Raw genomic sequence first — 14734 nt, forward strand, 5'->3', positions numbered from 1 at the left:
TTAATATTAACATATTATAACAGAGATGAAGAACATTTTAGAGAAGGTAATAATAGAAGTCAAGGCCATCTCTTCAGCTCTTTTATTTCACAAACGTCAACAGATGAAAGAATTGAAGGAATATACAGGGTGTGTTCATTAAACCCTGTCACATCCGAAACCACGATTATCAGTATGAGCAAGAAGACATATTGGCACATTAAAATAATTTTAAAAACATTTTTTTTTTTAATATTTAAAAATAGCAAATGGTTGGTTACTTCTGCAGGGGAGAAACGAGGAGGGGGAGGGGGGAGTCTGATACTGCATTGCGCTCCCCTCACTTCTCCCCTGCAGATGTATGCAACCATTTGTTTTAATAAATATTCTATTTAAAAAAAATTCTTTGTTCTAAATATATTTTTGAATATGCTAATATGTCTTCTTGCCCATACTGATCATTGTGGTTTCGGATGTGACAGGGTTTAAAGAACACCCTGTAGATGTTCAGATATGGGCGGAATGGTGAATGTTACAGTGTGTAAAGTGGCCACTTAAACCAGCCAATGACAGGTCATATACCCCGTAGATGCCTTGACTTCTATATCATATTCTCTAAAATGTTCTTCATCTCTGTTGTAATATGTTAAAACCGATATAATTTATCAACTCATTGACTAAACAAATCATCTTACGGCACAAGCTCTCATAAGAGCTGTGTGTGTATACGTAAATGAAATGATAGCTTATCTTACTTTTAATAGATGTGTGTGTAATTTGGAGCATCTCGAAGCATTGACATAAAATACTCTGACAAAATAATCGATACCTTTCCGCCTTTAAAGTGGAGCCGGCTTATCAGGTATTTATACCCTTCATTCCTCCAACAAGCGGCAGTCGGGAACGCGGGTAGAACTATCTTTGCCGCATAAAGTGTGTTATTAAAGTATAGTTTCTTCTTTCTAGAGCCAAGAAAATATAATATTTTTAAGTACAGCATAAATTTTAAGAGACCATTATTTTGGTGTGTCAATATTAACTGTGCATATAAATTTGCATACTTTTTGGGATTAGAAAATTATCAGACATTTTCAGAATCAGTAATGTTTATGTTCCATTTTAAACAAATACATTTTATGATAAACTTCTGTTTGGTGAGCACATATTTATATAACAGTGTATGTATTTATTTTTCACAATGTTTGATTTCCTGCCTGTAAAAATTTATTCTACAATGTAATTGAAATAAAAACTAGATTACTTCATTGGTTTTTTTTTTTACGTTTGGTTCTAATTATTGACATTAATTTTTAAATTAGTTTATATTATTTTATAGTATAAAAACTAAATATGCAGTAGATTTAATTGAGAACTATGAAACATTACATATTGTGGTTGCTCCGGCAATACCTAACTAAAAATAAAATAACACATTTTATATTTTTTTTCCATATAAAATTATTATATTTTTAAATGCGTGGTAGATTCCCATTAAACCGAAAAACATTATTAATTACAAACTCGTGTTATCCTTTTCCTTGTACAGTTCCTTTGTTTTGTAAAATTTCAAATACATTTTCCGGGGCCACTTTAGCAACCTAGAAAAAAAAATTATTTTTAACATAAAAAACATTTTTTACTTTGTGGTATGACATTTTACACTTCTTTATTTATAAATTCGTATAAACCACTTTAACTTTTGAGTTATACATCGAACTAACAGTTTCGAGGTTACTTCCTCATCATCAGGACTTGAACTAACTTAGAATTAGTTGCGTTACTATTTTATTATTATTATTAATAGTAATAATACACTGGCAGCTATTAAGCTAATGCGTGTATATCAAGTGTACGTGATTATTAAACATTATAAATTGATGTGTGCATCTAGTCAACATTAACTGAACTAGCACCAATCACTTTCTCGGGAAGGCCATTCCATTTCTCCACAACTCGGTTTGTCAGGAAGTTCTTCCTGGGGTTGGATGAGAAGGAGATAGTGTTTAGTTTCAATGAATGACCTCTGAGATGGCGGTTTTAATTCATAGTGAACATTGATTTCAACTTGGGTACATTATATTGCTCAGTTAAGATTTTAAATGTTTCAATCAAGTCACCACGCTGCCCCCGCTCTTCCAGTGAACTTTACCCGAGCTCTCTTATTTATATTATAAAATATTGTAAGAAAGAAACAAACTAATGAGAGAGAATAATATGGATCACAATGTGATTATTTTTAAAAGAGGACTCGATTAAGTTAGTTAAAGTCCTGATGATGAGGAAGTAACCTCTAAACCGGTTGACGTATAACTCAAAAGTGGTTTATACAAATTTAAAAATAAAGAAGACAAAAATATTATATTAATTACATATTTTAATGTCTAACAGGATGAAATGTTATATTCCATTTAAATATCTGTGGCATTTGGGTAAAAAGGTATAAGTTACTATAAGTTGATTGGGCAGCGGAACCATTTAAAGTTTCTTACTGATTTAATTCTGTAACATACAATTTTGGTTGCTATTTTAGGATAAATTTTAAATGTGCAAACTTGAGAGGAAACTTGGTCCCGCTTTTCTTAATACAAACATATTCCCGTATTTTCTCACTGGATTATGGCATAAGAGCAGTGATTGTTTACATACTGTATATATTTATCATTGGCGAGTCTCTATTGTTCTGCTTTTTTGATAAATTATTTCTTATAGAAGATAGGACCATCGAAAAATCCATATAAGTGCCCAGTTTTATCTGCCATCTTCAGACGCACGGTATACAAAGATGATAAATCATTTTGAAAAATAGAAAAGGTACCGACACAGAAAACTTAATTTTAATACTCTCTCTAAAAATAAACCAAAATCAGTTCAGTTTTGGGGCGGGGAAAATGAGACAGCGAAACCTCGATTTTGTCAATTTTAGTAAGGCATTACAGTCCAACGTGCAGTTGTCTTTTTTGCACAATATCGGAGAGGCACCTGCGAGAGGGTGATAGAAAAACTATGTTTAAAATTCATATTCATCAAATTTCTCTGCCACCTTCCTCTAAATACATACAAATTTGGTTGCTATTTTAGGATAAATTTTTAATGTGCAAAATGTGGATGAAATAGGTGAAAGGGTAAGAGTCATCTTGTGTTTTTTCTCATGTTGACTTTTTTCGTGTTGTCAAAGGCAATTTTGATACAAGTTACTAATAGTACTTATGAATTATATGACGGAAACTAATTTCAATATTAAAACAATTTTTTTTTTCTAACTTTCATTTCTTCTACCTAACTACAGTACATTTTATAGAGTGGAACTGCATACTTAACTCATTTTCTCAATTTTATAAATATATATACATTTTTAACTAAGTGCCACATATATATTAGCAGTCTCAGAACAAAGGCATATCGCCGACGGCAATCCATCACCGCGTGACTCAAATTTGACCACTTTAGAGGAGAGATTAAAATGATTTTTTTTTTGTACTCAGTAAAATAACTGATTTTTTTGCAAATCATGGAATCAACAGTAAAATGGTAAAAAAATCCATGATTTTACTAAACACACATAATAAAAAATGTTTCAATCTATCTTCTCTAAAGTGGTCCAATTTGAGTAACGCGGCGATGGATTGCCGTCGACGATATGTAGCTCAATTACAGCTATAGTAAAGTATCAGTTACTTAACCTTTTTACCTCGGATAAAATTTTGCATATGTTCTTAAATAAATAAAGAATATTCACCTTTCTCGGTTCTTTCACAAGAGTCACAGGGCACTGCATTTCATTCCAGGTAAGAGGAACCATATTAACTCCTGGGGGAGCATCAGCCGCTCGCGCAATCACAACACCGAGGTCTGACTCCGCTGTCGTTAGTTGGTAGCACTGTAATTCTGTCATTGGTAACTGGACATCATTTGTTAAGAAAAAATTAACAAGTGTACATTGTATTGTTTGTGATGGTCAATATCGAGGTTTGAAAATATGTTATTTATATATCAAAATGTCCCATGTCTTTTTTGAAGGAAGAAGAACATTGACAAAAAGCAGTACACAATATATAGGCACATCAGCAAAGGCTGCCTGCCTATAATAATAATAATAATAATGAACTGTCTGACGTGTTCGAAACTAATATTACCGTAGTTCCTAGCTTAAAGGTTAGGTCAGGTTGGGTTAGGCCCTTGACTAGTTAAAAAACGCCATTGAGTCGGGTTGTGGTCCCGTGGCTAGTGTCTCGGACTCACAGACCAAAGGTCCGTGGTTCGAATCCCACTCTACCCCAACTTGATTCCATTTTCTAATAGTGAGTTATTTAGAACTCGTTGAGAATGGCCCTCAAAATTAAATATTTGGGTAAATTATAAGAACGCAAATATTTCTTTTTTTTTAAAAAAAAAAAAAAATTATAAGACGTATCCTTTATGTTGGAGACAAAAAAATACTATTCAATTCAAAAAATTATAAAGACAAAGAAAGGATACGATCCTGGCCAGGATGATGTCTCCTGGGCGGAAGCACTTGTACATGTCAACGCGGTCGACTTCTGTAGCACGCACGTTCTCCTTGCGTAGCATGGCTCGCGCGGGCCTCCCGAGTGCGCGAGCTCCCGCACAACGTAGGCGGCAGCGCGCCACGGAGGGAGCCACGCGGCCCACCACGGCGGTGACAGTGTCGCCGACACGGGCTACAGCGGCGCCCCCGCCACACGGACTCACTTCCACGCGCTGGAAATCAAAATCGAGCATATAATGGTTTGTTTCAGTTTTTATATGAACATTTTTAAATTTATATTTGAAGCTAGTGGTTATTTTTTTTTATGACAACGATTTTTTTTTTTTATTTAACTTTTTGTACATAATGTTATTTGTACATTGGCGGGCTTATTGCCAAATGGAAATTTCTTCCAACCAACCAATAAAATATAAGTTTTATTTTTATAATTCAGGTCACAGAACATATTCAATAGAAAAAAAAAAATAAAAAGCTAAAGATATATAAAAATAGAAATAAACGTATTTGTTTATAAATTACCTTAAATCGAAACTATTACTCAATGGGAAAAAGGAAAAAGGAGGAAAGAGGAAAGGAGGAGAGATTAAGGAAGAGAAAGGAGATGTTTCTTCAGACGTGATTTAAACAGAGATAATGTAGTAACATCTTTGATGGTGGATGGGAGATGATTCCACAGTCGAGCCGCATGGACACTATATGAGTTAGAGAAGAAAGAGGAATTGTGGATGGGTATAAAGAGAGTGCCTTGAAAATTAGAACGAAGAGGTAAACCATGAACTGATAAGCGTTGAAATTTTTCACGCAGGTATATAGGAGCGTTAGGACTATGAAGTACATTGAACAGAAGTGAGAGGGAGTTATGCCTGGCTGCCAAACCGCAAAGTTGAAGAACGCCAGGCTACTCATAAACGAATGCACTACACTATCAACTTTCACTGTCCAGATGAACAGACCCATTCCGAACACCGTTGGTTACTGACGCGTTTACAAACATCATTACAAATATTTTTATTTACAACTTAATACCCTTTTATAATTACATATCTATATAAAAAATTTAATACATGTTTATTGCGTGGGGACAGGAGAGTAAGATATGAGTGGGGAATGGGATGTTGATATCGGAAAGGTCGGATAGGAACTAAGGATAACAATCAATATTTATGGGGCAAAAATGATTTAGATCTTCCTCCTCAAGCTGACATTCGCACATGGATTCTGAACAGGTGAGAACCATTACAACAGTGCCCAATGCGCATTCCGCATATGGAAGATTATTATATGCATCTGTTCTTACATGACTTAAGCAGTGGGTGTACAACACTTAGCTAGCTGCTGACTTTATTTTTAAATACACAATTTACAATACGTACACAAGAGCCGAAAATAATAATAAAAAAACAGTTTTCAAAATGTAGGTTATGTTTTTATAACTGCTTAAACCCGTTAAAATAAATATCAAAATTATGTATATATTTCATAAATATATTAAGAAATTAATACCTTTTTTTCGTTGTTGATTTCAATCATTTTCGCTAGTCCCACGAGACTAGAATAAATATACCCTTGATCTTCGTAGGTTCCATCGCCGGATATAAATTCATCAGTAACTGCACAAAGACGCAATCCAGGATACGCAATTAAATCACCCCTATTCAAAGATGAATCAGATTTACTTTCCATTGCAGAAAATTACAGTTGATGTTCAACTAAATATTTATTGTTAAAATATGGTATCGTACTATCTCTCAGTCCCCGTGCGCGCAAAATGTGACATTTAGAATTGTCAAAATAAATTATTTGCTTAGACGAAATACGAAATAGAACATTATATATTTATGAAAAACGAACTGGATCCGATTTATTTTTTTTATTACGTATTTTAGTTTATTTTTTCCTTTCTTCGCTCACAAATGAAATACTTTAAAACTTTAATGAAATCATGAAGAATGTATTGTTTTTTTATAAATAAAGTCAAACGTAAATACTTGATTAATTGATTCATATTTGCGTTATTTTTATTTACCCAAATATTTCGATTTTTGGGACTATTTTCAAGGAGTTGTAAATAACTCATAATTAGAAAATGGGAATCAAGTTGGGGTAGAGTGGGGTTCGAACCAGGAACTTCTAGTTTGGGAGCTCGCAACACCAGCCACGGGACCACAACCCGATTAAATATTTATTCCATTTAAAATATTTAAAGCATTAACTTTGTGGAAAAAGCTTTTACTAAATGCTTGTAAATGTACACAAAAGTATATTCCATTTGAAATAAATCTAATAAAAAATTTAATGTAAAATTATATGGGATTCCTTTTGGTGAATCAAAGCAACCAAAATTATGTGTTTCATCAGCAATATCCAAAAAGTAATTTCGAACAACAAACGTTTTAATTTTTTAAACCCTAATGCAGTATAATTTTCTACATAAATGAAAAGAAAGATACCATCATATTTTATTCATAATCCTATGTGTACCTACTAAACATTATATTCTGTGTATTTTAGTAATTTCGAAATGCCAAAATATCTATAAGTCTACACATAATACTTAGGTACTTAAATATAAATCAACTAGTATTGCCCTCACAAAAAAGAAAGTTATCCACGTGATCACCACGATCCCGTAAAAACGAAAAATAAAATAGTGACATTACCTAAGCGAGGTGGTTCCATGTGATATTCCTAATTTATGTGAAAGTGCGTGAGAAAATAAAACTTATTCGACTTGTTTATACCAAAAAAAGTTTCCCAGTTATCTAAGAGGGTATTTCATTTGGATATGAGTGTGTTTTTGTGCGATTACGTGTGTAAATGGTGTGATACATAACCAAACTTTTGGTAAGTAACGAAGTCCTTTTCATGTCAGAACCAAAATAGACAGGGTAAATGCGCTTTTATTTCACATACGCAAAATAAAGGGTCAGACAATGTTTCATTATGCAACCGTGAAATGGCAAAACGAATAATAAGTTGTTAACTCAAATTTTGAATCGAGCAAGGTTATGTAGAGACAGGCTTTCGCGCCGTATGCCGGGAATAAAATTATAAATAAATACAACTAAATTTGATAACTTTCAATTTTGTGAGGTTGGATATGAGTGAAGTGTCGGTTAATTGTTAATTTCGGGATATATCTCTGTAATTAGGGAGGAATTATATGTGACACATTCTGACTAATGTCCACGTTTTGAAAGCGTTGTTTAATAAAAAAGTTAGTTATCTATTGAAAATAGTTATTTACTTGTTGGTTTGGTTTTTATTTTTTATTACATATGCGAATTGTATCGTGGTTAAAGCTTCTTCGAACTGAAATGTTGATTAATCATATTTATTCCGTGTCATCGTATTAGCCGTGTCGATGTAAACAATTCTAAGAAACACGATAAATACATGTTTTTTTGTGTTTACTTAGCAAATTCTTGTTTACCGCGCTTTCTCAGTCTTGGGAGTCAATATTAATATTATTATTATAAACAAAAAACACCTTTCTAACCTGTAAATCGGCATTTTTTTACAAACCTCGTTATTGTCACTGATACTTTGGTGTAGGTTTTTTGGTTATGTTATCATATTATTATGATCGAGTGCGTAGTTCATTGATAGCAATAATTATTTGCGATATACCGCCGAATTCAAGTAAACTGATAAAAAATATCTCTTATCTAGGTCAAAATAATTTATATTAATTTAATTAATATTTAAGTAAACACCGCCGAAATAATTTATTTTGATTAAGTCTTCTTCTTTTTCTTTGTTTTTTTTTTGGCTTTTTCACCCCTAACTGGGGTGTTCTAGCCAGTGTCGAGTTTCAGATTTTTCTTATTCAAATATTTACACATGTGTTAGTACTATATGCAAGTTGTGTTATATATTCTAATTAACTCTTAATTTAATATTACATACACTTTATTTTATTTTATTAACATAAACGGCAAATCTAACACATTTGGCTTAATATATATATATATATATTTTTTTAAAACATAAATTTCCTTATACCCAAGATTTATAAAAAAAAATTAAACCTCTAAATTATATAAGATTTATATTAAAAAAATTAACTTAAAAATTATATAGCATATTCAGTAGAAAGTTTAAATAATAAAACATTCTACAGTAATACAACAAAAAAATCATAAGTACTGTTGCATACAGCTGGGCAAATTGAACAAAAAACTGTGTTTATATTATGAAATGCATGAATAAATAAATATAATTACCATTCACCATCTTTGAAAAAGTTCAAAAGGTTTGTTCTATAGGAACAATTCCCAACACTAAATATATCAGATACGTGGGAATAACTATTGCCGAGTTCATGAAGTCTATAATACGGCATTACAAGTATACACTGTCCGTGAATTGTTGCTATAAAACGGTGGCACCTGTCTAGTCATTCTCCCAGGCACCCTGAAGTTGATGAGAGATAATAGTTCAGGGCAATCCCATATTGAATTTACAATTTTGAATTAATTTAAAAGGTTAATATTTTTTCTTCTATCGTTAAGTTTTAACAAATTTTATGTTTTTAGTAAAAAATCGTAATTTAAATAATATTTAACTTATTACAACTTAATAACATTTATAACTACATATTTACATAAAATTTTGAATATAACATATTATGTTTATTGGGTGGGGACAAGAGAGTTGGAATATGAGTAGGGAATGGGATGTTGATATCGGAGAGGTTGGATAGGAAATCAGGATAACCATCATTTATGGGGCATCCGAAAAAAACATGATTTAGATCTTCATCTCCAAGCTGACATTCGCACATGGCAGAGTCCCGGACATGGATTCTGAACAGATGAGAACCATTTGATTAAGCCTTAGACTGTTATGTTGCCATTTAAAAAAAAAATGCTTTCAAATGCCATTTATTTAAAAAAAGTAAATATTCAATGATATTAATATATTGAGTTTTTCTACTGACATTTCTTGGTGGAACTGCATTTTAATTATAATAATAAAAATACTTTATAGTTTTATTCCACTTTTATTTATAATTATTTTACAAATTTTTTACCAGTGACCAGTCTGACGATGTCGGTCACGACGAAACCCGGTCACTGGTAAAAAATTTATAAAATAATTATAAATAAAAGTGGAATAAAACTATAAAGTATTTTTATTATTATAATTCAATGATATTATTTATTTTTGTAGTTTATTCTTAAAAGTAAGTACACCTGCATAGGCGCTTTAAGTCGTGGGGGCGAGAAGATAGGAGTTACGAACATCGCGCAGGGAGCTGCAGTCTGGTAGAACACGCGAGGAGGCTACATGAGTACGCACCTCTGCGTCACCTCGCCCAGCGCCGCGTTATGATAACTCGTGTAATTTTAGACTCAATAAACTACACATTATTAAAAGTGTTTTGATATAACCCCTGGTCTACTCTTAGTGTAAGAGCCCAAAAAAGTCATTTTTCATTATTTTATTAATGATAGGATGTCTCCCAACCGAATAGTTTTCCATTCTATTTTCACGCTTCGGGGGGTGTACGACCAAAGGTGGATAACTACATAAATTGATATTGGAAGTAAGGCTCAGATTCAGTGATGCCATAATCATATATTCTGAGTTTTATAGGATCCAAATCTATATTTGCGTTTGTTTGGTCAGCTCATTACCTTTTCGGTTTTGTACACTGATAACAGATATGTACCGTACATTCACGGAGACTGGACCGCTGTGCACGTGCTAACCACAAGCCGCATGATATCGCATGATTGGCCCATTTCACACAACGGCACAATACGGTGGATCGATATATATTGTTTTACAATTATTTATTTATTTAATGCCTGGAAAATGCAATAACCAGTAAACCATGAGACCCGACTAATCTCCAGTCGATTTCATTTTGCAGTATTTTTACCTGTACTCGCTAAATTTAAATAAGATTTTTATAAAATTATCACTCAAATCACTTTTGTTAAGTTTAACTACACATATTATTTGAATCGGGTTGAGGTCCTGCGGCTAGTGTTGCGGACTCACGGATCAGAGGTCCGAGGTTCGAACCCCACTCTACCATAAGTTGATTTCCATTTTCTAATAGTGAGTTATTTACAACTCGTTGAAAATGCTCACCAAAATTGAAATATTAGGTAAATTATGAAAATGCAAAAAAAATTTTGATTTTTTTTTACAAATTTAATATTTTAACCGAGGCATTTTCATTGGTATTTTTATTTAAATCATTAACTATGGAATTTCATGAAAAAAAAAAGAAAATTTTTAATATTATCAAGTTTAAATAGGTACAAACGAATACAATAAATGACAATCCACCATAATTTTACCGTGCCGTTTATTCAAACCACAGACTTTTGATCCGTGAGTTCAAGGCCCTAGCCACAGGACCACAACCCGATTGCAAAAGTCTGCTTGTAGAAAAATATAAAAATTAAATTTGGTGGTAGGTAGATTTGAAAACGCCAATGCTAAAAATGTAATCCGACACATCCCGACTGCAGGTTTCGGCTGAGATGAAGTTTCGACTAATTTCTGTCCGAAACCAAAACTTCGGTCAGTCATTAGAATCCAACCTACACGGGATTACCCAAAAAGACAATACATATTGATAACAGTGACCGTGAAAATCTACGCACCTCTTTTCTTATACCAATCTTTTTATTCATCTTTAAACACAGATTTGGATCAGTTTATTATTGAATTAAATCAAATGTTTCAACATTTGTCCTTGGTTTGAAGACAAATATCTCGTAAAATGTCACAACCCTGCATCTGATTTGCCAAAAAAATTAGCGCAAGTTCATAATAAATGCACTTGAAAAGTGGCGCAAGTGTTAATAATTATTGTTCAATGATTATCACTCGAACAAATTTCCATAGCCTTGTTCTATTTACATATTATGCTAAGGACATTCCGTTCCAAATAAACATATTCTTAATAATAATAATACTTAAATACTTAACCTCAATATCAAATACATAGATGGCGCTCCAAACGCGCTAGCGAAAGCTTTCCTTGTTTCATGACATATATACAAAAACCAAAAATGTCACCGATATGGATATTCGCTAATAAGCGGAATGGGGAATGTTGTAGTATCTACATAAAAGTGGCCACTTGAACCCAACCTATGACAGGTCATAAGCCCTGTAAACGCTCGAATATCCATAATCTTGAAACAAAAATTCTACCCATCTCTGTAGTGAAATAAATAAAAACATATTCTTATTTAAACAATTACCTGACCATTAGACAACCCCATTATAATCTATAACTATCACCTTTTTTTTTTTTATATTTTGGATAATATTGTCACCGTTCAGGCGAAAGTCACTAATTATAAAAAAATTACTGTTTTGTGTTAAAAATGCCATTTGAAATTATGTTCTTCAAGAAACAAATGTCAGTTGCGTGAATCCAAATTATTTTATTTTTACTAAGTAACGCCCAATTGCATTCCACCGGCAACACTACTGACTAGTCCAACTCGTTAGAGTCCACGTCGCGAACCCCGGGCAATGGGATCACACTTATAACGGTGTGATCACAGCAGATAACGAGAGGGCGAAAGGCGAGTTTTTGGCGCCTCAAAACCAAAACCAACAAGCTAAGGGAAGGTAACCCCGACATAAAATCCACCAGAGAAGGCAACGGGAAACCACTCTGGTCATATTTTCCCAGGAATCACTACGGCGAGTACATCAATAAGCAGTCGTCCTGGCTGCGAAATGTAAAATTAGCGCAGGACAAATACATATGCTTTCGCTGTAGTCGCCAACGTCGGGGAGACCCGGCAAGGCACTAGAAGAAGAAGAAGAAGTAACTATATTATTATATATTAAAACATAAAAAACAAATATGTAAAACAACTCACTTATTGTGTATGCAGACAATTGGTAGAATTCCATATTAAATTTGGTAATGTATTCAAAATAAAATAAGTTTATTGGATTATAATTCTACTTTATTTTTTATAAATTATACTATGGGTATATTGTTACGTGTTTAGTCTTGTTAGGACATTTTCAAACAAATTAACTTAAATATTTACAAAGTTTCCTTATATTCTAAAAATAATTGCTGTTTTATGTTTGTGGATTTCTATACAAGCCAAAATAAGTAGAGTAATTAAAAATCAATTAGGGTATACTGAGTATATTTTGGTTATATTGGGGAAAAACCTTCCATTATTCAAAAATATTTTTAAGGGTATGACTTTAAAATTAATATAATAATTATGTAAATATTTATTTCATTTATAATGGTTTGAAATTTTTGAATTTGAAAAAATTATGACATAATAATCATGTATTACAACAGTCTTAGCAATCAAGATGGATGTTATTATGATTTAAAAATATTATGCCGGCGATGTATTTTTGGTAATTGAAAAAAACCATAACTTATCATAATTTCTGTACCTCAAAACTGAAATGTTGGAAGTCACATTTGGTAAATTGTTCAGGAGAGCGGTTTGAAGTTGTAAAACGGTTTCAAATGTATCTCTCCAAGTAAAAACACAATTTATTTCTGATTTATTGGTTTTTGATAAGAATATTTAAGAAAAAATATTTAAAATATGGACTATCAAATAACTATGGGACTTGTTTAACTAATGTTTTTTCTTCTAACTGCCCTAATTGCGCCGTAATTCCTCCCCTGACTTTAGGATAAAAAGTATTGTAGAATATTGAATGAAAAACAATGTATTTATAAAACTTTCTTTAGGCATAAACATTAAATTACGTGCCATTAATTAAAACATGAATAATTTATGAAAATAATAGGTAAATATAAATTTAATGACATATTAATACCAATAAAACAGTAATTGAAAGTAAACAGTATGTGAAAAAAAGCAAAGGAAAATAATGAAATTAACGGCAAAAGAAATGACATAATGGTTAAATATGGTTGGTTATGACAATGAGACTTAATCTGGCGCTAAATCCCTCGCCGCGTCAGAACTAGTTTGTTATAAAAATTGTGGAATTGATTCGGGATCCACTGCTTTAATACCAGTAAACCGTTGAATTTTGTTGAAAGCACGAGTATTATTACTGCACTACTGGTGTTTTAGATCAAACTATTTCAGTAGTGGTATACCGGAGGACTCCAATGTTTTTGATATTAATAGAATCTGACTATATGAACAAAATGACATTCATAACTCAATCAGCGGCCTCCGTGGTGTAGTGGTCAAGAAGCTTGACTCACACATGGAAGGTTCCGGGTTCGATTCCCGATGAGAACACAAAAATTTAATGTGATTTATAATTTAAAAAAATATATATATAATTCATTTGGTGTTCCAATACAGTGCCTTATGTACCGTTGCATGCGGATAGGGGTGTGATGATATTTTTTTACATGGTAAATCCGGTAAATTTAGCTTATAGTTTACGTAAATATATTTTTTTTTTATTTGAAAATTTATTTATAAACCCTTACGGATTATTACATTCATTTTACAAAAGTATTATAAACATTTTTTATTCATACTCTGTTCAAAATAATATTTTTTTCATCTTTTGAAAAGTTTGTCTGAGTCTTGTTTAGTTTTGTCCAAAATTAAAATTAATAAAATTTTAATTCTAAGCCATTTTCAATAAGTCGGAATTACTTTACCAGAACAGTTGCTGTCACTGATGTTCCTCATCACATTATTGTAGCTGTGGACTGTAGAAATCTATTCTTGGGAGATTAGAATTTACATAGGAACACCAAATCTCTTTTTTTTTTTTAAATCTTAAAATAGGGCACACATAAACATATATTTCATTTATATGTTGCTTAACACATATTTCTTAACCTTCTGTTTGAATTTTAATTTTTTTTCTTCTTCATAAATGTTTTTTCCCGTGTAATATTTTTTTACTGCCTTGTATAAAATTTAATGTTGGGACTTCGCCTTTATCGTTCAAATGGCAAGTAAATTTGATTGTCTTTCCTGTTTCAGAATACAAAATAATGGAGAGTGGAATGTTGAACTCCCTTCACAATGAAGAGGAGCAATTTACCATCGGGGGCAGTATTTCGCGGGATACATCTCCTCAGTGGAGTGGAGGCACGGCGTGAGTATCCATTTAATTATTATTAATCATACTGTAAATTGGATCGGCATTCACTTCGTAACACTTCATTATAAATTATTATGAAAATAAAACTTTGTTATTAGTAACAAATTACAACAGGGATGGAGAATACCTTAAATAAGGAAATATGGAAGTCTAGGCAATTACAGGGCTTTATTAGTG

General features: G+C 32.2%; 2 protein-coding genes and 1 long non-coding RNA gene across 3 annotated transcripts in view; 1 reads left to right on the forward strand and 2 right to left on the reverse strand.

Annotated features, from left to right (window-relative positions):
- LOC148279552 (uncharacterized) overlaps positions 1-14734 on the reverse strand; it is a 176889-nt gene that overhangs the window by 145463 nt on the left and 16692 nt on the right. The gene's annotated exons all lie outside the window — the stretch shown is intronic.
- Csl4 (exosome component 1 Csl4) lies at positions 1068-6275 on the reverse strand. Its single transcript, XM_088229750.1, has 4 exons — positions 5990-6275; positions 4456-4698; positions 3716-3877; positions 1068-1577 (listed from the first exon to the last, which is right to left on the reverse strand). The coding sequence occupies exons 1-4, from the start codon at positions 6167-6169 to the stop codon at positions 1506-1508; spliced, it is 657 nt and encodes a 218-aa protein (XP_088085876.1). The 5' UTR covers positions 6170-6275; the 3' UTR covers positions 1068-1505.
- The window catches only part of srl (PGC-1 family member spargel), a 29909-nt gene continuing 22292 nt past the window's right edge, over positions 7118-14734 (forward strand). The window contains exons 1-2 of the mRNA XM_088229744.1: positions 7118-7330; positions 14437-14551. Coding sequence (XP_088085870.1) covers positions 14448-14551 — 104 coding nt within the window. The 5' untranslated portion in view covers positions 7118-7330; positions 14437-14447. The remainder of the gene's footprint in view (positions 7331-14436; positions 14552-14734) is intronic.

Source organism: Micrasema longulum, unplaced genomic scaffold (genome assembly GCF_059751315.1).
Source record: "Micrasema longulum isolate JH-2025_06_02 unplaced genomic scaffold, ASM5975131v1 h1tg000702l, whole genome shotgun sequence".
In the NCBI taxonomy this organism is placed as follows: Eukaryota; Metazoa; Arthropoda; class Insecta; order Trichoptera; family Brachycentridae; genus Micrasema; species Micrasema longulum.